At 38.7% G+C, this 25,684-nt stretch overlaps 1 protein-coding gene across 7 annotated transcripts in view; it reads right to left on the bottom strand.

Annotated features, from left to right (window-relative positions):
* Positions 1-3,231: 3,231 nt before the first annotated feature.
* The window catches only part of STAU1 (staufen double-stranded RNA binding protein 1), a 36,833-nt gene continuing 14,380 nt past the window's right edge, over positions 3,232-25,684 (bottom strand). For 2 of the 7 annotated variants that reach the window (XM_075438989.1, XM_075438990.1), the window contains 12 exons: positions 24,416-24,554; positions 23,511-23,676; positions 17,898-17,996; positions 16,334-16,564; positions 15,629-15,772; positions 14,692-14,838; positions 13,812-13,884; positions 11,409-11,728; positions 10,527-10,649; positions 8,892-8,977; positions 8,745-8,792; positions 3,232-8,263 (listed from right to left, as the gene is read on the bottom strand). In XM_075438989.1, the coding sequence (XP_075295104.1) occupies positions 8,176-8,263; positions 8,745-8,792; positions 8,892-8,977; positions 10,527-10,649; positions 11,409-11,728; positions 13,812-13,884; positions 14,692-14,838; positions 15,629-15,772; positions 16,334-16,564; positions 17,898-17,996; positions 23,511-23,676; positions 24,416-24,554 (1,664 nt within the window). In that variant the 3' untranslated portion in view covers positions 3,232-8,175. The remainder of the gene's footprint in view (positions 8,264-8,744; positions 8,793-8,891; positions 8,978-10,526; positions 10,650-11,408; positions 11,729-13,811; positions 13,885-14,691; positions 14,839-15,628; positions 15,773-16,333; positions 16,565-17,897; positions 17,997-23,510; positions 23,677-24,415; positions 24,555-25,684) is intronic. The other 5 variants (XM_075438991.1, XM_075438992.1, XM_075438993.1 and 2 more) reach the window with 5 other exon arrangements.

Genomic DNA, 25,684 nt, shown 5'->3' with positions numbered 1-25,684 from the left:
GAACTTTGTAATAGATTTTTTTAAAAAAAAGTATGCATCAAGAAAAGCATGAAAAGGTCTCTCTGAATTGTTGGGTCAGCAACTTCTCTGCGGAGCACTATGATAAAATAAAAAGCGCAGTGACAGGTTATTGAAAGAAATCTTTGTGAGCATCTGCCAAATCATACACACTGGGCTTTTGGAATATGAAAAAATTCCAAATAGAAAATTCACAGAATGGATTACAGAGCAGTAAGAAAGAAACTGCCATAGTTTAGATGTGGAGCCAGAATTTTTCTAGCCTGCAGCTAAAACTAGAAACAAATGAAGACTGTGAAAGACCCAGCTGAGTTTCAGCAAAAGAGACCCAACAGGAAGATGTATTCAGATTTACCAGTTTAATAGGCCTATTTGCACATATATGAAGTTCTATTTTTCTTCTTCCTACAGACTGTCAAGGGTTTCCTTCCAAAAATGATAGCAATGGATCAGAGCTATGTTGTGCCTGCAGCAGGATCTTCAGGCCTATTTGCAGCAGCAGGTTCAGAGGTCAGTAGCTACAGAACACCAGGGGCATAAAGTGCTCCTACGGAGAAATCCCAGCATTTATTTTCTGATCAACACAGATCTTCCCTAGGGATGCTGCAGTTCTTTAGGGTACAACCATTGCAGTGAGTCTTCGGGTGAGCCAGAGCGCTCCACCTTGCAGGACTGGGTCCTTTGCTGATTTTATGCATCTGTTCAGGGTTAGCCTTAAGATTGATCAGAATGTTTTCAACAGTATTTCCAAGTTCAGATAAACCATTTAAAACATGGAAACAATAAATGCCTGTTGGATAAGCAACTGCCTCGTTAACAGCTTTGTACTGAGGATACAGCATTTCTCGTGCTGCATGACACCAATAAAACTTTGCACAATTATTGGCTAGACTACAGGAAACATTTTTGGAGGGAGAAGGGAGCTTTGATGGCTTACAGATTACTCTTTTTGATTATTAGCAAATGAATTTTACATAGGCATTGATGAAAGACACTGCTCTGTCAGAAAGAGATGGAGCAAAAAGACAAAGGAAATTATAGACCAATATGGTGTTAACTTCAAAGGGACCTTAAAAATGTTTACGTCCTTCTTCATCTTGCAAAAATAACCAAGTGGTTTTAGTCCATTTACATGGGACAAGCTTTTCAGCTGCAATGTTGAAAGAACATGTGCAAGAACTCAAACACATTACAAGACTTTTCAATTTAACTCAGAGGGAAATGCTTTGGTTCAACAAATAAACAGTAGTTTAGTTCATCTGAGCAGTGTATTATTAGCTGCAGTCAGGACGGCACCACAAACCTTGCTAGGGGCTTCCTGGGATCAGGAGGTGTCAAGGTCGGCAGCACAGGATGAAGAGAACATGCATCTCCTAGAAGCTGACCTGTTTTCCAGAGCGCATTTTTTTACACCGAGGTTGACAACACTCCAGGGTAGTCGGGTGAAGAGCACAGGACTTCACGCAGCCCCGACTGCGAGTACAGCTTGCTCTCTTGACTTCTTCCTGCATTTGGAGGAACACCTCATGGAACATTTTGTTGAAATGTGTTTCCCTCTAAGGAAAGAAAAGATACTTCATATACCTCACAGATGCAGGAATCTGTCTCTCAAGTCTGATAATCTTAAAGCCTGCTTTTAAGAGATGTTACTCTTGTATCGTGGAGAGAAGGGGAGGGGAAGAGAGCAAGTGTCTTTATGAAGTAAAACCACTAGTAGGAAGGGAGGGATGAGCATGCTGCATAGCTAAAGGCTAAACCAGCTTCATAAAATTAAGTGCCAACAAAAATTACTGACAGACAAGGAAACAGGAAGCAATGGCAGCATTCACCATTCACAGGGAATTTGGAAACGTCCCTCTGTGAACCACAACGTCCATTCCCTCCCTGGGTAGCCCAGAGGACCATGGGCTCAAGTGCTTGGAGACGCAGTATATGCACGCTTGTGCACATTCACAGTTTGAGCACTTGTCACGTGCTTGTTTGAAGCCGGGCTACCTTTATTTAATGTCCAACCTGAACAAAACTGCACCAGCGTGCGGCAAAAGGCCATTACAATCAGTGATGTTATATCCAGCTGACTGATGAATGACAAGAGGTCTGCATTTGACCCAGTTTAAGCATCACTTTAATCTACGTACATCTTCCCTATCTGCATACAATTACGGACAAGCAGAATGGAGAGGGGTTAGACAGTAAGAGCTCTTAACATTTTTTTCTTTTAAGTAAAAATCAGCATTGGATTTCTACATCAGCGCTTTAGCACATGGAAATACAAAAAGTTAAAACACTCACCGAAAACACCAGTTACCTTTGAAGTTAGTACAGTATGAGAGAAAGCACAACAGTTATTGCTAAGAATGCTTAGAGACACTTATTTAAATGTATTTAGCCTTTGTGAGTTTGAAGCAGCACATTTTCTTCAAGTTTTTATCCACTTTAATTACTAAAGTAACTTGGTGGCTCAACATTTTAATACATAAGCTTCTCTGTATCTACTTAAGCTTTAAAGGGAATTTACAGACTTTTTATGCAAATGTAGCAGCAGTTTGTATGAAAGTTATGCTGAATCTTATTTATGACAAACTACTAATGGATTTATTTTTCCAGTGATGCCTTCCTTTCCCAATTGTTTTTTCTAGGCAAGAGCTAAATCGTCAGTTAAAACCAAGCTACTGTGTGAATACAACAATGAAAGCAATACAATCAAACCCCAATATTTATCCCTACTGTGATCTACTGTCTACAGATCTGTGTCTTTAGAGATGCCCAGTTGCCCCCAAACAGATTTTGCATTTGGACGTTGACATGAAATTTATCAGAGGTTTTGTCCCTTAACACAGGGTTGGGATTGCCTTCTTTGGGAGCATTGATCTCCCTTCTGAAGGGGGGGAGCATTTAAACATAAGAGACTATCTTTGGGCTGGAAATAGTAAAGATAAATGAAAGGATGGTAGCAGAGGATGAAAGTATTAAAAGCACATTCAGTGAAGAATGTTTTCTGCATCACTAATGGGACATTTAAAATCTAAAACATCCTCTATTAGTACCTGGCTAAAAAAAATACTGTGAAATTGGAAGTGGGAGAATGAGTAAAGTTTAAAAGCACTATTTTTTTCCATTTTCAATCAAATACAGTTTTGTTGCATTAGGATACTGCTAGTGGTATACAAAATAATTTGTTTTGTCAGAGAATAAAATACACTCATGGATAAGTATTATTCACCATTTGTATGCTTTTATTCAATTCTAATCCAGAGATTAAGTGAATCCCCTAGATATTTTGATTTGCTCTAACAACTTAGTTTTTTCCCCAGCCTCCTTCCATGGGATGTTCAGGTTCTTGCTCAGAAGTTCCTGGGTAGTAAATAAGTGTATGTATCCAATCAGCAGATAAAGGGAAGCAACACAGCATGTCACAGCCACAGAGATGAAGTTGAGTATTTTCAGATTTGTAACCACCTCTGGAGCAGCATTTCTTTGTCTGAGCTTGAACACAGGAGTTGTCTAAATAAAATGACTTAAATATAGAAGCCGTTAAGGAAGATATTACATTGATTTGCACTTATTCTGTTGGTTTCTATCTGCAGACTTTTGAAATAAAAGCAGCAAACAGTTACATGGTTGTTTCTCAAAAGATGACTAGTGAAGCAGTATACACATGCCCTATCCCTTCTCACAGGCACTTTTGGAACTTGCACCATTTGTCTTTATACATTATGACAGAATAAAACTATTTTTAACTTTGATCAGTGGGTTAGAACAGAATTTTGGTTTGATCCTTAGGTAATACAATAATTGCAACTCCAAGTACAGCTACATTTAACTCTGTTGTATGCTACTAAAATTTGGCCAGAGAATTGAGAACAAGGGTAGTTACCCTGCTGACTCCAGAATCCCCAGCTGAGTACTTCAAGACAGGATTTATCCTAAGGAAATACCAGCTGTCTATGCCCTAAAACAAACCAACAACAAATTATGGGATTGTACTTTAATGTTATGGAACAAACAGGTATGGCAGTGAATGCACGCTGCTTCTCGTTCTGTAGGCACATTTTAGCTATCCTACAGGTCAGCATTCCCAAAAATAAATTTTGCATAAATCCTTCTTTTCTTTAAGATCTCCATCCTGAAACCAAGAATGATGGATCATAAAAAGTCGTGTTTCTTCCTTTGGGGTATCAGGACTTCCTACTAACAAATAAAATATTCTGCTTTAAAAAAATTCCCCGACCAATTTTCATTATTCCCCTTTAACTTGCATGTGATGCACGTTTCTGTCTCAAGGATAGCAAACTGACCCATTCAAGAAAGCAGATAATGCTCCAAAATCCCTGGATGAACATGGACTGCCTTCCTTGTACACCAACTCCAGAGCACAGCTTGTTACTTAAACTAGAAGACTGGAGCAGCAGTCTTTAAGCTTGGTAACACAGCACAGGAAAAGGTTTAATTTGTCAGGTTTCATATGCAGCACATCTACAAAGCCACTCTTCAGGCCCTTACATGGGGCGTTACGATGAGACATTTGACTGCAGCGCTTCAAAGAACAGTGGCACAGCATCATTCTTTTGACAAGAGCCACTATGAAGTGCAGCTGTATACTTGTAAGAAGAGGCTTGACGGAAAGCAATGCAAAAGCTGCTAGAATTTAGATGTCATCTGAAGGCTTTGAAATCTGAGAAAGCAGTAATGAGTGCTTCCTTTCCAGTACCAGAAAACAACAACAAGACGACTGGAGTCTGTCAAAGTCAAGACATGTGAGGGAGTACAGGCAGACAGGACATTTTCTTTGGTGAAGGAAAATGTATTACCTACACTGTCTGGTCTCTGCTGATCTTATTTACAAGCTGAACTACTGGAAAATGAACATAAGTATTTCCAGAATCTGGCTTCCAAACTCCCTGGCTACTTCCTTTGAGCCTGTATGCTCCGCATTTGGAAGCAGGGTGGGCAGCCATTAAGAAAGGTCCAAATGAGCAAGACTAAAATGCACTGAAAGTCAGTGACTCGATCTGCCACACCACATCTCCTGTCCCCCAGTGACCTGCTCCTCAGGAATCGTCCAGTTACAAGTTACTAAATCCGGAGTGGAAGCCCCTTGGGATCAGACCTCCTTCCTCTGTACTTCGGAGCAGTGGCCTGAGGGCAGCTCTACATGCAGAACACTGACTATATGATTTAAGAGGCTGAGATCATAACGTGGTAAATTCTGAAAAGAAATGCGATCACTATCTCAGTTGCTGTTACCACAATAGTTATGAGCTCCATAGATCGGACTAAATACGTTGTTTTCCTTACTCCCATTTGAAAGTGATGAAAGGAAAGTTCTCTGTAGCTGAACTGAATATTCTGAGTGCAAAATTTCACAATTTACTAAATGTACAGCAGGTTCTGGAACACTCAGATTAGTACTGCCATATTGTCAAATACTTTTGGGGAAGCATAGGAGAAAATGCATTAATTTACTAAAACATTTGTGGTAATTTAAGCGGAGTCAATTAACATAACGGGGAGAAGGTAAAATCCACTTGTGGGAGAACAACCCTAACCAATTCAGACCCGAATATGAGAATGAAATTCTGGAACAGACCCTATACTTATATTTTCTATAAAGGGATCATTACTGAAATGTGTAGCTTGAAGCCCAAGCTAAGGTGCACTGATGCTCATATTTGGAAGCTCCAGCTCATTCACTTGCAGCTGAATGGCTTCTTAAGACCAAAAACAAAAGTGAGAAGTTCAAAGAAAGAATCCAAGAAGGTGAGGTGTCTCGAGACAGCACTTTGCTAGCACTTAGAAATGCATCCTTTATAACAGTACTAGCCTGCTAGACTGCTGCAGTCAGAGAATTTCACCTTCACCTGGGTTTTCTTGTATTTGTATTCTTTGTTGAAGATTTTAATATCCGTTGAACAGAAGTGTCATGTAAAGCGTTCAGGTGATCACATATAATATGTAATCATTCCTCCTAGCCTTTGCTGCATCAAGCACGGAGGAGAAAACAGAAAAAGCAAGTGACTGTAGTGCTCTAGAAAAAACACACTTTTATCTAGAAGTCACTTTGGCTTACCTAGAGAATCCACATAGTGACCTGAAGTCTTCCGTCATGAGGCTGTGATCACAAGGTCTTTGACAAAAGAACCTTCTCTTACACAGCACCTCTAAAATGACAGATGCATTTAAGAGTATTGAAACAGAGGTATCTGTGGCAAAGTACCTTAATTCTGGTTCCTATGAAGCACAGCATTATCAACAAATGAATGCTGCAAACCAGTCAGAAGAACAGGCTCTAGACCCATCCAAAGAGAAAACTCCTAAGTAACAGTGGACAAAGGCAGGGAGACCATGTACACCGCTGTCAGTGTGGTATCTGTTTTCCAATATAAATTGTTTGGTAAGTAGTTTCCAAGTTGTAAGAATTTGCAATACCAAGCCTCAGCCTAGCAAGTTTCTTTTAATTTTTAAATGTACAGCATTTTAGTTCTACAAATGTAAAAAAAAAAAAACCCAAAAAACTTTACAATGTTTTCTCGCTTATAATGATCACAACCAACGTGATTGAATAGAATTTGGTATGCAGTTAATGTGGCCCAATTGCTTTTGATAACACAAATAAAAATGGCCGAGACATTTAGCTTTGAGAGACAGCATATGCAGTAACTGCTTTCTAGGACAAGAGTTACTACATGTGCTGCGAAGAGGAGTTGAGGAAGTGCTGCTGCAGATTGCCAGGTAAGTACACACCGAACGCAGTTCACATCCAAGTGACACACTGTCATGTGTCAGTCTACGGTGCCAGTTTTTGTTGCTAGAGGGAAAGTTTTGTTTCGAAAGTACTACCCCCCTCCCCCCCCAAATTACTAAGTGCAAGGCAAGGTTACGACTCAAATTACAAGCAAACAAGGAAACTTAAAAGTAGAGACTTAAACTTTGAAATCATACCAACCTGCTGTGCCAGGTTTCTTGTCATAATCATAACTTTAGTTTAAGCTCCCATTAATACAGTTGCACTAACACACTGTGGCACAAATAACAAAATGTACCCACACTACTTTTGAATTTCCTTGCTCTTGCTAGGTTTCCACATCCTCCACATTACTAAATAGTAGTTATTTATATGTAATTGATAACCATTGTACAGTTACTCCATAGCTTTACAATACTGCCCGTACTATATCACAAGCATTACAAATCCTATAAAAAAGCAGCCCCTGTAGTGGCATACAAGAATAAATTAACCAAAAAAAAATTTAGTATTACCATTTATTGGTGACAAACACTACGTTTTACTTACATTCCATGGGGAGAAAAAATTCCAGCGTAAACAATGAACTGAAGCAGTACTTAACTTGCAAGGCTATCGTGCTTTACCTGGACCATATGCAAAAAACTTTATTGCGCACAGTTTGGTGCGCAATAACACAACATCAAAAGCAACACAGTTTATATATAAACATAGGTAATTTTTTTCAGCCCTACATGGAGATGTAATTAAACAGTATAAAGCACTCAAGGAAAATCAATCTGCAGTTTTATACGCACTACACTGAGATCATATCCTGTAATGTAGTGAGCTGTGTGCCATCTATACACACAATCGTTAAAACATCGATCAGAGATCATTTAAAGTCACATCGCATTCGAGTTCCCCTACCCCCCCCTCAAGAAAACTAGAAATTAACCAAAAATGATCAAACAAAGTTTAAAATTCCTAAAGTGTTTTAATTCATTCAACCGCTGGATAATTAAGCTAGGTTTGCAAAAATACTGGACTTCTTAAAATGGTGGGCACACAATTTGTTTCCAGTGAAACTCTGCTATTTCAATAAAAACAAAATAACCACATACATGGATATGATCTTCCCGAGTTAGTTCACAGATAACATGTCAGTCTCAGAAGACAAAGTTTCTAAACTGTGCTATTGTTCTAGATACAATTAAGAAACTTTTAAATGAAAAATTTATAGTGTCATTTCAATCAAAACAACATCATGAAACCAAAAATTTATCACTGTTTGAAGAAAAAGCAACGGTTATGATTTAGACACTACAGTAGGTTGTAAAGACTGTAGCACTCTAAAACAGTTAGGTTACATTAATAGGAAGCATTTGATTTTCTCTGGTGCTTTCAGGTTTGGGTCCAGTCAAAAGCCTTTTTTAGGCAGTGCTGTCCAGTGTTTGTCCCAAAGTGTTTGAGTTAGCCGGTTTGAGAAGAGGGTCACTTTCCATTTCTTGTTTCACACATCTACAAATGAGGAAACACCTGTTACTTCGGAGATAAAACACTATTGCCACCAGTAAGATGCTTCTAAATTGGATACAAAGAATCTGAGGTGCATACAGCAATTTGTTTCCATGTAACTGGCCCCCATTTTTAACCAATTAGCACCTTGTTAATTCCACCATTTGGACAGCTTATTATCTAAATGAGAGGCTAAACCTTTTCTTTTTTCTGGTCAAAGGGAGTAATTTGCAACCCCTCCATGTTTTTACTGAAAGCAAGCTATGAAACCTATACATTGTTTACATTTTACATACAGAAGATTTTCTAGAAAGAGAGGAGCAGCTTTAACACTTAAACACACTGAAAAGTCACACTATTTACAAATACACGTAAACAAATAGTTTAAGCAGAGGGATCACAGCCATTACATTTTATCCACTTGCCCCTGCTTAGTAATTTGCATTTGACACACAAAAATAACAAGCTTGATCATAAAACCTACCCTCTCGTCCTTCTGAAGGAGGTAACAGCCCTTGGGATTTTAACTTTTCTGGCAAAGAAAAAAACCCTCACATTTTATTTGTTTACAGAACATCATAGGGTTAGAGGTTTCCATTAACGCAAGGGAAAGTCAATGGGTCACACTCACACAGACATTGGTCCATTTCCTGTTCTTGGCATCTCTGTGGTTTGTTGGTCCAACTCAGACAGCAACTTTAAAATATTCAATGCAGCCTAAAGAAGAGAGAGAGCATTCAGCAATTCCACCTGAGTCCATTTCACTGGTTTAGTGAAAGCGGGACTCACTTAAAACAAAGTAAATATTCTAATTTTTGGCAATACAATTTTTAAGATGCACAATTATGGTGAAAAAAATGCAATGGTGTAGAAGTTTATCTTGCTACGTTAAACAATACAATGGTGCTGTGGCTAGGGGATTCCCATTGCATTTGTTTTAGCAATGGGGAAAATTAATTCAACAGTGGTATTAATATCAAGGAAAAAGATACTAAATTAATAATGGCTGAAACATCCAGAGCTTAAGACAAAGGACTTCAAAATACACAGAACCAAAAAGTCCTTTGAAGAAAAAGAAAACGGAGTTACACAGGAATCAAAAATACAATGCTGACAGGGCACGCGTGACTGTTTGAAAGAAGAGTCAATGGGATATGGCTAATGCAAAAGTCAGTCACCTCCTTTGAGAACTGAACAAAAAATTCACTTTATTGAGATCAGTTTCAGGTGCACCTTTTCAGAATATCCCTGATTAGTTACGCCACACACGTTAGTGCAAGCTGAATATCTGAACAGAGGAAGGCTCTCATGTTGGCCCACTCGCAATGCTCCAGCTCCCAACTGGCTGTGCTTTTCCCTTCTACCTACCGCACTGACTCGCATGCTTAACTCTTACAGGGGCTCTATACAGCAGGGTGTAGAGATGGGTATGAAAATGCCAAAATGAAGTGACTAAGATCAAAGAAATCTGTATCAAATTACAGCCATTAGAAAATAATTGCAAATTTCTTTAGTATAAAAATCAGTAAGATCAGGTTTTCCTAAGCGTATTTACATACTGCAAACTATTACTTGAATCTGCAGTCTGTACTCAGGCCATCACTGGGTACCCAAAGAACACAACTCTCTTCAAATTACAGTAGACTGTGTACATATTGGTAGCAATATGTAACGTCTTTTATAGACAAAGTCCCTTACAGTTCACAGTCTAGAAGACTCATTGTCTCACAAAGAAATATTTCAGCTACTGTTAATGAAAGATCTTTATAAAGGGAGCTGAACAGATTTAGAGTATCTCCTGCTATCTAATGGTGAACTGCATTTCTTCTATTTTGGATTCCATTCCAGAAGAAAGTCTGGGAACCGCAGTACCTGGGTTCACGTTACCAATGAAGTAGGTATCAGCCCATTCTGTTCCAGAAAATAAGCTGATATGCTCTTATGTTTTAAAAGTTCCTTTTAAGCCTTTTAAGACATTTTCTTTAATGTGTGCTCATGCAAATAATATCAAGATAAAGCAAATGCATTTTTCGTAGACCAAAACTGTGAGCACATATTAAGCATTTTAAAGGTTATTTAGAATAGATTCTGATATTATTAATCAATTATTCCAGCAACCTGTGAAACGTTAGACAAAAATTAGCCAGGGAATTGTACAGCATTTAACTCATTGCTATCCAGCAGTAATATGAAACCTTGGTCTATCCGCTGCATCCCTTAGTTCACTGAAGGCCAAAGAGCAAGCATTCAGCAATGTTCATCATACCATATCGTGGCAAGATTCTACATCCTTTCCAATCCCATGACTGATCAGTGGTGGCTGAGAGGAACAGTTTATAAGAGATACAAACTCGTTCTTGTTATTTTTTGGAAAGTCTTTATATTCAACCTGAAGAGAAGAGAAGGATTTAGTTCTTTTCAGTTAACCAAGTACAGGAAACATATCACAATTGCTATAGATTATTTGCCCATATACAAAGCTGAGCCTTACTTTTGATGATTTTGTCAGGCAGTAGAACCATTTACTTTGAAGTCGGACTTCACTTGCAATGTTTTTTAGTAATCGTGAGAACTCTGCAAGCTTTCTGAATAAAAGTGGCTGCTTAATAATGATTGTTGCTGGGACCTTTATTCTGATCATAGCTATCATCTGCATTTAAGACTTTCCCTAATTATACTTTTTAATCCAGTGAGCTCCTTTAACATATTAATATAGGAACTTACATGCAATTCTGATTAAAGGGACCAAACAGAAGAAAATGTACAGCTTACAGCAAATGTCAGTGTATGAAAGATTGTTCAAAAAAACTGATTTCAGATCAGCCAAGTTCAAGTTCATACTACGTTCCCACATCACGACAATTTTCAGAAAACGGTACTTTCAGTTTTATTTTTCCAAGACTTCAGAATAGTGCTGAATTAAGGCTGAGGATGCAGTATAGAAATGCACATTTGAAAACTAAATTAAAAAAAAGCTGTGAAATTCAGCACTTTTCATAGGTAAAGTAAAACATTTACATGAATTTCAGCTTAAGAAGCAGCCTCAGAATACATCAGTCACCAGCAGAACTAAAAAGCTCTCGAACAAACAACAGGTTGGAGCAGTTTAGATAGCTTTGGAAGAAATCTTGCAAAGCTGAACATTTACCTGGATTCCTTGAACATTGGAAAGATAGTCCAGCTGCTCTGAGGGCCTAGCGAGTGGTCCGTGGGGTACGTGGCCTGATGAGTTGTTATTCTTTAATATGGTCTCAGCAGTAGGAGAAGTACCACCGTACAATAGCTCTCTAGCAATCATTGCTGTTACTGTAGCCTTGGCAGGATTTGGGGCTGCCCTGTTGAACTCTTTGGTGTGGTGTCCTTGGTTGGCTCCGACAGCCTGTGCAACCTCAGGGACCATGGGAAGGATTCCCGCAGGAAGCTGCTGATGGCTGAGATAAGGCATCCTAAACTCATCTTCTTTATTACCTGAGAAGAGAGAGGTACATACTGAACAGATGCTAGCTGTTTCTCTGAGGCCTTCTGCGGGGACGTGAAGGCATATAAAGGCATCAAAAGCCACTTTAAGTTTGTTAGTGTTTCAAAAGTAATTTGAACCTTTTTTTTTTTAGTGAGCTTGATTCGCCTTTGGTGGGTCAGAGATTCAGCATCATCAAGACAGAGTTTGCTTATGGAATGAATGATTCAGTGCAACACCTGCTTCTGCCAAAAGGAGCTCCTCTACCTCCGGGAGCAGTTCCTCCAGGTTAGCCAAGCTTACAGACACCAGCAACCACATTCTAGATAAATCTTTTGATTTCAAAAGTTTTTACTTAATCATTTAGACTGTAGGAGCGAATAATGAAATCACAGCATGGCCAGAGCCACTGTTAAATATTGTAAAGACAGTGGCAGATAGTCCACAAAGCTTAAACTGTATATTATGAAAATGTAAACAGTTAGGTAAGGTTAAATGTAATGCTAGCACAGTATGAAGAAGAAAGAATGACTATTTACAGCAAATATCAAACATGGTCAATTGATAGCAATTTATTGACATTATATCATAAGTTAAATTTAAGAGGGATAAGAACAGCTTTTTGTGGAGAACACACATACACAGAACTGTAGAGGAAAATTACAGAGGTGTGCTCAAGAAAGGTGGGGAAGACAGTGTCACTGAAATAAACAGAGGAGTCAGTATTATAGCAGAAGTGATAAATAAAGTTCAGCACGACTGAGCTGTTTCAAGTCTAAGGATGAAAGACAAAATTTGTGGATGGAAGAAAGCAGGGATGGCAGTTTGAATAAGAAGTCAGGAAGTTTACCTAAGATCTTACGGGCCAAGAAAAGGTTAGTAAAGCCCAAGTCAATTCCAACTATTTATAAATTAAACAACAAAATTATACTTAAACCCATTAAGCACCTCAAACATACTACCCAGAACTGAAATACTTTGTGACAAACTTCCCCTAAGGACTCCTCCCAACAGTTCACATTAGAGAACGCCAGCGCCTGTGTACTTAGTGGTCAGGTTTGGGGTTTATTTTTGCTCCAGCCAGTCACCTGTGGATCTGACCACCATAACCATCAACTGTCTGAAGTAAATGCAGGCACAGCTCCTTGCTCTCAGTCGTCAGAGACCAAGCACAGACAAAGAGGTTGTTGTGTACTAGAAGGCCATTCCTCCCTTCTCCAACTCTGCTTTGGGAAGACCAATTTCGATTAGTACTGACACCCTTTCTCATCTTCATCCCAGGAAGAGTCTTCAACATATTGCAGTTGTTCCCTCAGCATCTGTGAGGTGATACGGCCAAACTTAACACAGCTAACTCTGCCTCAACAAATTCAGCACCACCCTCCCAGTGCTACTCTGCCCTGGGCTTAGAGTGACATTTGTGGGGCGGTCTTCTAACCTGCAACTATTCTTCCAAATCCAGAAGGTTATTCCCAGGTGGCAGAAACCCCAACCCTTTTCCCAAGGAATCTGTTCCCATCCTCACTGTGACAGCACACCAGACAAATGTTCTGCTGAGCCAAAGAGGCTGATCTCTCCTCCTCCCCTTACCTTCTCCCCCACAGAAATTGCCCCCACTTCACTCCTACTATTTGTTGAAGGAGTCTGCTCCCTGGATCAGAACCAAGCTTGGTCCTGAACATTCATTCTTGTCCTAGAAAGCGCTAGACACAGATTAAAGCCTGTCCCAAGATGCCCCAGACCAAAGCAAGACAAGCCCAGACACTGCAGGTAGCAGCAGTTGCACCTCCACCAAGTGCTCGACTGACCCATTAGCACACACACGCTTTTGGCCCAGCCATCTACTCCCTTCCTCGAGCAGGTGGCCAAGTAAGCTGAAGACTGTAAGACTTGGGAGGAATAAGCTCTTTGCGATTTGAACAAAGCCCTCCCAAGGGGCAGACTTAGTTTGCAAGCCAGCAGTAGCACACCTGTACCTATTACAGTGTGTTAAATGACACTACTGAAGGCACTGAGAAACATATCTTACACACACACACACACACACTCACACCATGCCAACAGGACCATGCTTCTTTCAGTAAGGTTACTTACTAGTTGAAGTCTCTTCAGAGCCTGGCTCAAAGAAGGTTACTTTTCTTCCATCACCTGGTTTCTTCACTGGTGTCTTAAAAATAAAAAGAAAAAAGCCAAACACACAATATCCTTTCTAAACTTTTTTTTCCCCACGAGTTTTAAAGTTTTCAAGATGTAGGTGATCTGCCTAGTCAAAATTTTACTGAAAAATCTGTAAATCTGTTATTCAGAAACCTCAGTTATTACACAGCCACCAAGAAAAGACAAGTTCAGTGATTCTTATTCACTGAATGACTAAAACTATCTACAGACCAGTGAAGCAGTAATAAGAACACAGATACAGAGAACTAGATACCATAATAAAGCCAGTTAAACTAAGATTAGTTACTGGTATTACTGAGGACAACATACTGGACACAAATGAGCGCATGTACGTGTCTAAAGCCAGACTTGCTATTTGAACTCCCTGGTAACATCTGCTGAATCAACAGGAGAATGCAAGGCTTTTTCCCTGCTAAGAGACCCACCAGAGACCTGTCACAAACTTTGGACTGCAGTAGGTGGTAAGGCTATGCAAAACTATTGCTACCACACAGTCCTACAGCCTACACGTCTGCAAGTTTCTAAGGTCAATACACCAATTATCATAGGTTCTAAGCCACTCTACAAAGAAGAAATACATTCATTTAGCCTTCTGATGAGACTTTGATTTACTTGCAAAACTGAACCCTTAAGGTATCTAAAATTATTTTGAGAACAATCACCTCAATACACCTGCTTCCTAGCTAAGGCAGAAAGCATGAATTTACTACATTGTTACTGCCTTGCAAAGCTGCTCTTGCTTCAACTCATCTTTTGCTGCAGTATTAAACAGTGGTTGATTCTTAAAGACTCTTACCTTCTCTTCTGTCTTTAATGCTGGCTTTGGAGGTTGAGGTTGAGGGACTTTGAAACCTAAAATTTCCAACATATTTTCAGCTGCGTTGCGTTTAGCAACTTTTTTGTTTGTGCCCATTCCTTCGGCTGTGTGTACACCAACTTTCACCTGGTCGAGAGAGGAAGAAAAAACCAAATCAATTCTTAAACAGTAGCATGAGGATTAACTTATAAATGATCTCAAGCACACCATAAGTCACAAAATAGTTCAAGTGATCCTTCTCCTAAGCAAGGTGTCATTTATTATCAATGATCATTGGCCTCCAAGCACAAAAAAACCCAAACAGAAGTCACACAAACAACTATATTTCATCATCTCACCTTTGCAGCTGCCTAAATGCTCAAAACTGGTATCAGAGTAGGAATAAATTTTCCAAGCTGAAGTGACAGGGAGAAAAACCAACTAACTTTCCTGTCTTGGTCAGGATAGGAGAGGGGTCTGGAAAATCACTTACTTATTAGAGGCTAGTAGATACTCAGTATTAAAAATAATACTATGCTACTGGGATTTGCAACACAGAGTGCAGAAAGCCCTGCACTCTAAAGCAACACACAAAAACTCAGAGGAAGGAGGAAATGAAGGATACCCAGGTTCATGCCATAAATCCTATATTATCAAACACAAGAAGCTCAGTATCTCTTAACAAGACTATTAATATTCCTGTTAATTAAAACATTAGGTAGTTACAACATAGACTGCTGCAATTTTTTTTAACATGATTCAGATCACTTTTCTTGAACCTTTATCTTCCTTGAATGTAGCACACTAGTCACAGAAATTTGGCTGTAATCCCATAACTTTGTATACCATCATGACAACCTGATTATCATAGGCCAAAAAAAAAAAAAAAAGACGACATCACAGCCATGCAACTATTTTCTCAAATTAACATACAAACCTGCATAACAAACTCCCTGCGCCTTGGAAGACCACGTTCTGTGATGAGCATGTACTCTGGTTCCTTCTCTTTCTTGGCCTGCTGTATCTGGGCAAGTCTGCTAATGGGATTCATTCCTTGACCATATTCTGGACTTGTTTGCAGCTATGTAGAACAATGTTTAGGAAATAAGCCAAAATTTGTGAATGTTTGCTTTAATAGACAAAATGCAGCCTGCCACTGACTTCATTCATCTCTAGAATTTAAAACCACTGAAATAAAAGTTGCTTAATGAAACACTGTCACAGCCAAAGAGAAACACTCAATTTATTTGGCTCTGCTGTCACAGTTGACCACATATAACCACTGGTAATAGTTTTACAAGTTCTAATCCTGCTCTGTTAGGAGGGACAGGCTTGCAGGAGAATTTGTACAAGCAAAATCATGTAAAACCCTAAAGTGTAAAGTCTAAGGCCTGAAAGTCAGAGCTTGATTTTTATGTGCCACTCATTCTTTTACAGGGTTTCTCTTTCATCCTGAACATACTGATAACTGTTGCACAAGTGGTGTCAGAACCCCATTTAGATTGAGAGCAAAATATCATTTCATTTGTAGTACTGGACAGCTGACAAATGTTTAGCAGTTGAAGAGTGCTTATAATTAGCTCAGAAACACCTCTCATCTGATAATTATTTATAGCAGTCAGGTTTCCAATCTGCCTCTTACCTTCACTATTGATTTTGTTTTCTTTTTGATTCGTGGCTTCATTTTCTCAACCGTAGGCAGGGGTGGCAATTTTTTCAGTTCCTCTAGGACTGCTATGGCAGCATTTTTCTTTGAGATCTTCTTGCTCTTTCCTTCACCTTCACCCATGAATTCTCCAACTGACACCTTGGTTACAAAGCTCTTCATATGGGGAGGACCACTTTCCTTGGTCACCTGTTTCAGAGGGAAAAACTGAGTGAAAGCGTGATAAACACTTATTAAAAATGGTAGGGCACATTGTTTATAGCAAGCTTCTCTCAAGAACTACGGATAAAGAGATTTTAGATTCTTATACAATCCAGAAAGTAGAGATGTAAATCATACTCACTCTAATAACATAGTCCCACCCCAACAAACATATACTTTAAAAAGATCAGGTGCAGCAAGCAGTAACAGTATTTATATATAAAAGTCATTAGCCCATCTTATTTAACCTAGTGACTTACTATTTCAATATTAAAATATAATTGTTCTATTTCATCAGTGTGTACTTCCCCACAGTTAACATCACCTCATTAAATACATCATGTTACAGTAACAGAACATTACAGAAAAAGCAGTTCTTTAGGATCCAGCATTTTAGTTCAGAAATCAAGAATTCTGGAGACATTTGAGAGATAGCTGCCTACTAAAGATTTAGTCTTTTAACTCCATTCATAACACATTGTACTTCAAAATATCCATGAAGTCAAAAAGAACGAATTAAGAACTTCCACCCACAAGTGGCTTTCTGTGGCAGTATATTCTTACCAGTGATACTCGGGATAATCTGCAATAATTGCAAGCTTCATGTAAAATTTCATAGAACAGTTTTAGAAGCAATTTAGTTACACACAATTGCGTTTTCTTACTATAATAATTCAGATAGTTGACTGAAATGTTACTCTGCCAGCTCAGGAAAGCAGCATGATAAATTAATATTTGAGTGAAACAGAGATGCTCCTATGGAAGGTATTGACTACGACAACTGAAACGATCAAGGAGGGGCAAAGAGGCAGCAAGCAGCCAGGCCAAAGGGAAAGGAAAGTAAGATGCACATGAGGTCACCTCATGGCAAGAAAAGAAACCTATTCGTGAGATTCTGCAACTTGCGGGTAGTCCACATCAGCGCTTAATTAAGCAAATACTTCCATAAATGTCTTTCAGAGTGAGCTATACTCTTTTGCCTCGACTCTGCCCTTCAATGTTCTAACCATTAATGTAGGGTTGTGTTTTGTTTCTTCACTGTAATACTGTTTTTTTCAAAAAGCTTGGAAAAAAGATTGCACAGACAACCACAGCATAGCTGTTCACTCATGTTATGATTTTAGCACATGAATTTGTGAACAGGTGGATTTTTCTTTTTTCTTCACTTTGCCATATAAACTCCGAGACAATCAGGGTGACTGTCACAGGTAAAAGTGTTTTCACAACTAACAAGATATGTTAAAAGTCAGTTGTCTGGGTTATCTAGAAGATACTCAACTTAATGTGTACCCTTAATGTTCTAACAAAAACAAATCTAGAGCTTGTAAAATAAACATACCTCAAAATTCACAGGCAAGTTCCTTTTAAGTGCAATCTCAAAAACTTGGCTTATTTCAGATTTATTGAGATTTTCATCATCTGGTTCTTTTCCGTTAACCTAAAAGAAGCATACTCTATTTAAAATAAAGATCCTATTAAATTGAATTTTATCCATCCAACCAGTTTACTGAACTCTCAAAAATTTTAAGTAGTCTAACCTTTACTGCCATTTTACGTGAATGTGTAGAAATGCAGCACACGTACTACAGAATGGAAACTTAAGAAGCTCATTTAAGGTGTATGTGTAAAAGCTAGCAAACCTTCATATTTTCATGTGCTCGTTACAGGAAAGAACAAATGGAATAAGGGCCAATAGGTTTAAAAAATGACTTATAGAAAACAAACTGAAGTGTTAAATGAACTGATTTCCAAATGGAAGTACCTTTATGAAATACAATTTTCATATACTGATTGGACGTTTGTACCAAAAGCACTAAGACAGTATCAGATAAGAGAAAGGGCAGGAAAAATGAAGATTCTGAGAATGGGACCAATGTGAATACAGGATGGCTAATTCGGCCCTGGCATAGTCCTGTCTTAACATGCTCCCTTGTAAGCGCTTCATCTACAGGTTTCTTTCTCACCTGAAGCACATACTATCAGGAACTTGCCTTAAATCAAATGGTGTACATCTCTGAGAACTTACACCTGCTAGGAGGACAGCAGTGCCAGGTGAAGCTTACCTACAGGCACTTCTACGTATCTCCAGGTAAAATTTTGATTGTGATTCCAAAAATGTCTTCACTGATGTTGGGATCAACATGAACTAAGAGGCACGGTAACAGCAACAGAGAAATTTTAAGACTAAGTGTCCAGCAATGCTATCGGAAATATTATGATAAACAGCAACAATTTCACCAATTATATCATGCCACAATACTAGTTATGCAACCAGGTAACAAAAATGATTTAAATATTTTATTGGAGCAGCAGAAATATGCTAGAGAGCTCTCATTGATTAAAACTAGTTTTGAGCATCCCCAATGGCCGGTACTAACAAGTTAGATTAAAACATGAAGGAATTTTTTTCTTTTTTTTCACCCCTTAAAGCAGCCTCTTCCCATCTTAGAAATAAATATTAGTAAAATTAGTCTGTGGTTTTCACTCCTCCCGCTGTCCCATCAAATTTCACACTGCTCTTATGGGTCGATCTCGTATTTCAGGTTCGAGTTGCAAACATTTCAGAAGAGCACACTCGCCATCCCATTACTACAGCCAGTCTCCAACCTCTGCGTGGAGGTGTAACATAGAGCAATCTCCACGTCTGCGAAAACCGAGCCCCCACGATGGCACTGCTCCTGCAGGGGTGAGGCAGATACACCCTGCGTCTGACTGCACGAGAAACGTGGGGGCACCACCTGCACTGGAGGAACCATACTATACCTCAGCAGAAGGCACAACGCAGGTAAAAATTGGCAAACCCAAGATTGAGTACAGGAATCAAAAGTCTTGATCATCATATTCTAAAACCTATTTCAAATGCAATGGGTAAGTTCAAAAGGAATAGCATCTTTTACCTCCCCCCCCCCCCCCCCCCCCCCCCAAATATCTGAACTACCAAGGTCTTATTTTATTATGGTCTAGGTGCTACAGCACGTTTACTGCCAGCATCTCTAGGAATGTTCTGTCACTACCTTTACTGTCAAAACGTTAGCACAATCACTTTAGTTACAAATATTTTTCCCCTCCTTGTTATTTCAGATACATTCTAGTTTTTCAAATTCTGACATTTTTCCTTGCGAAGACGACCAGGACTTCTCTTTATTGGATTAGACTTTTCCCATTTAATATCCTTATATACAAATAAACAGTATGGAATTATTTGCTATATTATGGTGCATATTCTTGACATATTCCAAGTCTGTTTACGTGGTGTAAACCACTGGTACTTTTCTTCAAGACCTTTACCTAAAAAGAGTAAATTTATAGCAAAATAACAATTAACAGCCTGCAGGTATTTTACCAATTATTTTGCCTTCACTTGAGTTCTAGACCAATTTATTTTATAAATCAAAAATAATCATACACATACCCTCTCCCTCTTTCTCTTTTCCTACACACCTCAAGGTGGATGATCTATAAAGTCTGCTTTTAAAGTAGCTTGCATGTGCGCATAGGCTAAACTCTCCAAGGAATCTATGCCTCTAAATCGGAACAAGACCATGAATATAAGCATTCACTACTCTTAGCTTTCATCAAATTGCTCAAATCCATCTCTAACAAGTGAGAAAAACAGTCACAAAAGGAAACAAAAGCGACAGATTCAAAAACTCCCAAGCAAATTGCAAAAGTCATATACTCCTTTAATGAGGACTCGCCCTTTTCTAGGAACTCCTCCGGCATGCACCTATAAGCAAACATGAAACCCAGTGGAGCTGCTGCTGAGAACTGCATTGATTCCAACACAGCTATCGGTTCCACTAGTTTCTTCCATGTTAAGGGTATAAAGAGCAGCTGATATTTACCAAATAAATTGGCAAAACAACATAGAAGCAATTCTGGTTTTAGTATTTTTCAGGCAAAAGTTAGCACTTCTAAGAATTGTGCTAGAAAGCATAGCTTTCTATGTTTTCTAAGCTTTAAATCGATGCTTTATCATCTCTGTCTTTGAATATGCAAAATAACCCCGTACTGCAACTTTGTCAGTATGTCTTAATTCCAGACTAATTTAGGAGACCTCAAAAGGACCCTTCCAGCCCACTGCAGCCACCCACTCAAAGCAGAGCAGACTTTAAAATGAAATTGGGTTGTTCAGGCAGGGCTTTGTCCAGCTGAGAGCTAGTATGAGATTTTTCTCCTGCCAGTTGCTTCTAGATTTGCAGTCTGAGAAGGTGTGGGAAATGGTCATTTTTACCCTGAAAGTCTAATGATTTTATTCCATGATTTCTTGTTAAGCACTGAGTATTTTCTAATTTAAAAATACAAGAGTAAAATCTTGTAAATTCAAAAATTTGTAAAATAAAAATAATAATTAAATAAGTCACAAAATTATAAAAAACCACAACCAAAAAAATGAGAGTTCAAGCTTCAGCATATTCTGTTTGCACATACACGCACACACACAAATGGGATACACAAAATAATTACATTTAAAAGGAAAATTAATGGCAACATCAAATGACAGGTAGGAAGTATCAGGATTACATCTGCTTGTGAAACCTTAGTTTGCCTCCATTGTGTACGCGCATTCTCATAGGATCTCTTATGATCTCACGCTACTGTGTCCTTCCAGGACCTTTCCTCACTGAATATAAGAATGAACAGTGATCACTTCATGGTAAAATCTTCCTTATTTGATCTTCATCTTCTCTAGTGCAAAACACTGTTACAAAAACAGCAACTCCCTCAGACATTCCTATAACTACAATATTTGAAAACCAGAAATATTAACAAACTTCGCATTTAAGTACTAAACTTTAAATTAAGATCTGATTTATCCGAGTGCTTATTGTAAAACAGTACTATCTGTTCAAAGGATTGCTCTCCTTCAGCATAGCTGCATGTCTTACTGTTCACTTCGTAGACACGTGAAACAAATAGAAAAACAAAACAAAAAATACGTATTTCCTGAAAGTTTAACTGACTCGCCCAGCACAAGCGTAGCAGGGTCAAGACAGCATTCAGCCTGCTCCCAGCAAGCTCGTAAATGTTTTTTATTAATAAAATAATTCTCCCTTCTTGCAATCTCTTGTATCATTCACAATTGTATTCCCCTTATCATGTCCTTAGAAAAAAAAAAGAAAAAGGAGACTCTGAAGATTTACTTCCTTCACCCCTCAATTTACACCCCTTGCACTGAATGAGACATCCTACAGAAATGAATACATGGTCACATAAAGACAACTGCAGTGTTTGCTCTGAAGACCTCACATCACTCAACTTTAAACACAACTCTACAAATATTCATAAAGTCACTTGTATAGAAGCATTTCTAAAAAAGTGGACAGAAAATAACTCAGCTACATGTGATCCTATTATTTTCTGTGGAGTTGAACTCCTTGGGTCAAGCACGCAGAGCTTTGCTACCTGAGCTGGAAACACGGCCAATGACAGCAGTCATTTTTACAAGGGTGAGTGCAGAAAGAGTGTGTTGTGCATCACTGCCACAGAACGAGAACGCTCAGGAACCCAGGGCTCCCCTGCACTGAAGGGGAACATCCCCCTCAGGCTTGATCTCTCCTGCATGAAGACCTCCAGCTTGTCCCTGACCACACTCACCCTGTCACCAGTTCTAGATGTCAGCGCAGAACTCATCTCCACTCTTTCAGCTTCGATTCCCAGCATCACTCTCTTCTTCCTAATAGCATTTGTAAACCCTTGACTCTTAGTAGCCACCATCATTCAGTAATCCACATTCCTCCAGGACAGCTTTCTGTTACCTGAACCACTACCATCCGTGAGGCCTCTTCCCTGAACCATCAGATACAGTGTTTTTGCCTAATTATCTGGGCAATGCTCTTTCTCACAAACACACTCAGAAGTTTTAACTCAATGTCCCATGGCTTCACACCACATTTCCTCAGTCCTCTTGCTCTGCCATTCCTGATAGTTCCTAGATATCTTTTTTTTCCCGGTCTGAGATCCTTTGTTACCTTCTTGCCCAATTCTTCATTTTCCTTCTTTCTCAGCACATAGCCAGGCTCTGTATCCAGCAAGCGTGCTCCTTGGATCGTAACTTATCAGTCTAACCTCCGCTTCCAGTTCCTCACCTCTTGCTTCTAGGTTTGTTTGCATGGCCTCCTCCTCAACACAATCTAGATGCCAGCATGGAGTACATCAATAGATGTCTTGCTCTTAGTTCCAACGTCAAGCCCTCATAACTAGGACCAGTATAATAAGACCATAGAGGAAAGACTGAATACACATGTCGTAGTAGTCTTTGGCCAAAGCAGTCAGCCAGCACATACACAGAGGGTGCACGCAGTCAGCCAGCCCCAGGAGCTCTGAGTAACTCATGTGCGCACAATGAGACCTTCTGCCTAAGCAACTTAACAAAAAAGCATGAAAAAACCAATAACAGGGTCTTGGAATGGAAAGTGCTGGGCAGCCATAAATATATGGAGGGATAAAAATTTGCTTCTTATGTTGATATAAAAATGTGTGTATGAGTTTACTACTTCCATGAACTTTCTGCTCTTCTAGAACTTCCATGGTTCTTTCCAAAATCATGTAGGAATTTTGCCCAGAAAGCAAACCCATGTCTGATTTCTATATTGCCCATACTGGAATGCAAGTAGCCCATTTACACACTTCTTCAGAAGTTTGATCTGTACCTGACAAGATATTAGTTCCTATCTATGCTTCCAGTGCTCATATCTGACAGAGGTCTATAGCATTGCTGTGAAAAAATACGACAGCAAAAGAATTAGTGTAACTTCATTTGGGAAAACTTTAGTTCCATAGAAATTCATGTTTTTAAATCAAAGTGTTTCTATTGACACCAGTAGGTCAATACTACTACATAGAATTAAATTTCCCAACTGTCATCTTCCTCTCAATTCAGAAAAAAATCTACACAGTATCTCAGCTGATCTTAGCAATTTATGCTTACAACACTAAGATTAATTCCCACCTCTGGTTTCTCAGGTAAGGGCTCATTCTGTAGAACTTTCAGTGCTTTGGCAGCTGCGTCATGCTTAGCAGCTTGTCTTGTTCTTCCTTTCCCATGAAACTGCTGCCCGCCGATTGAAAGCTCCACTTGGTACAGTAAGGGCCCAACGGGAAATGGGTAGAAGTACCTGCAAAGAGAGAGATGTACATAGGCAAAGAGTTTGGCCTACAAAGTAAACAGAATACGTGGATGAATCTCTTGGATATCAGCAACCATGGCTCAGCACTGAAGCAATTAAAATGGTATTAAAAAGCTAAATTTTGATTTAAAGTCTGAAAGAGGGAGAGACCTTTGAAACAGAGTATCAGCATTTCTTGTACTACAATATGAACACATTTCTAACCAACTAGACCAGAGACAGACAAGGTGACCACGCTTTTATAGACTTGGCAGGCCAGTAAGTTCTGAATTGTCAACTCCTATGCCCACATAAAATTCTTTAAACTGAAGCTTTAATTTAAATAGCTTTAGAAAAAGCATCAAACTGTTTTCTTCCCTTTTGCTTTTACACAGAAGGGAAATGCAAGAAATGTTTAGCTAATATTTAGCTATTTGCTCCACGAAGCTGGCTATATCCGAATGCCCTCAAAAACACTTCATCATTTGGTTCAGTTCCCTTCTTCCTCCCCTTCCCCCTCCAACCCCAAAGAAAAAAAACCTTAAATAAGACTAATTACAGATATTAATGGGGTCTAGTTATCAAAGCCTTTTGCCTCATAAGCTGGCTATGTTTCAAGCTGAATATCTCTTTAAGGGACGTTGTATTTTTAGCTAGTTTTCAGCAGAAAGTATCAAAGCACTCGGATGACGAGAATACAAGTTCAAAGATACGAGACTGCAAAACCAAAAAATTAAACAATACATACCGTGGAGGATAAGTACCACCTCTCATAGTATAATTATAAGTGGATCTCACCCCCGTATAAGGATCGATAGGTTTGTACATAGGTTTCTTTCCCAGCTTCATGCAAAGTGCATTTAACTCCACTGTGGGGGTTACACTGTCTAAACAAAAAAGAATATAGAGTTGTCCAACTGTCACAAGGAATGGAAACAATCTGAGCTTTTATGTGGTCTCAAAGCAGCGAAAAATAAGCTCAAAGTTTTGCCATACGCAGCATCTTCAATGAATGAATTCTCAATAGAAATGCTAATGAACACAAAGAAAATAAGTCCATTTGATGCATATTAAATTAGCAGCCTAGTACAGTTGCGATAAACCCCATTACAAAAAAGTGAATTTGCTGGGGGCTTTTTTTTGTGGGTTTTTTTTTTAATTTTGTTTTAAACTTAGAAAGCTATCAATTTATTTATTTTTACAGCATATCTAACAATGTGGTCCGCAGAAAAAATTTGTCTTCTCAAAAAATACTTTTAAATTCAATTAACAGACATGCTACCTTTCTTCTGCTTCTGTTGTTTACTGAGAACGATCAAACGTTTCTTCTTATACTCAATGACCTAAGAAGGGTTTTTATGAGTCTCCACTTTCAAGTTGCAACTGGCTTTTTCAAAAGGAAGGTATATTTCTACTGAGGGCTATAAACATTTCTCTCAGTGCAGATATTGTGTAGATGAAGAACTGACTCACTGAATATTCACATTTGAGGAAGAACAGTCATGTAAACGGTCATTTCTTCTACCACAGGCCTCACTGGCTCAAAAATCAGCGTGTACCCTAGCGTAACAGTGTTTTGTTATAAGGCAATTGCTGAAAGAAAATGAAATTCTGGAATGATTCACAGACAAAATAAGTAATTGCTAGCTTCTAGTATTTTCACTCTTGACTGTACAAAATCTTTCCAAAGAAAGAATTTAGATGCTATCAGAACATAAGTGGCATGAAAGATAAATTTTAACCTTTGTTGAACACACTAATGCTATCCTAATAGCTTTGCAGTCAAGTGACTAAATACAAAACAATCACATGTGCAGCTGTGAAGCTAGTTCATCCTTAATCTTACATTTTAAATATATCTTAAAAGCAATCTTAGCAAAGTAAGAAGTTCCCCAAACATAGCTAACTATACCTTAAATGCTTTTATACAAATCAACATCTATTTCTCTTTAAAGAAGTACAAATGATGCAAATTCCAAAGTTCTGAACCAATCCTTCAACACAAATTTAACAGCTG

The sequence above is a fragment of the Opisthocomus hoazin genome, chromosome 18, assembly GCF_030867145.1.
Source record: "Opisthocomus hoazin isolate bOpiHoa1 chromosome 18, bOpiHoa1.hap1, whole genome shotgun sequence".
Lineage (NCBI taxonomy): Eukaryota > Metazoa > Chordata > Aves > Opisthocomiformes > Opisthocomidae > Opisthocomus > Opisthocomus hoazin.
The sequence above is the reverse complement of the archived record's forward strand: the minus strand, read 5'-3'. Positions and strand labels throughout refer to the sequence as shown.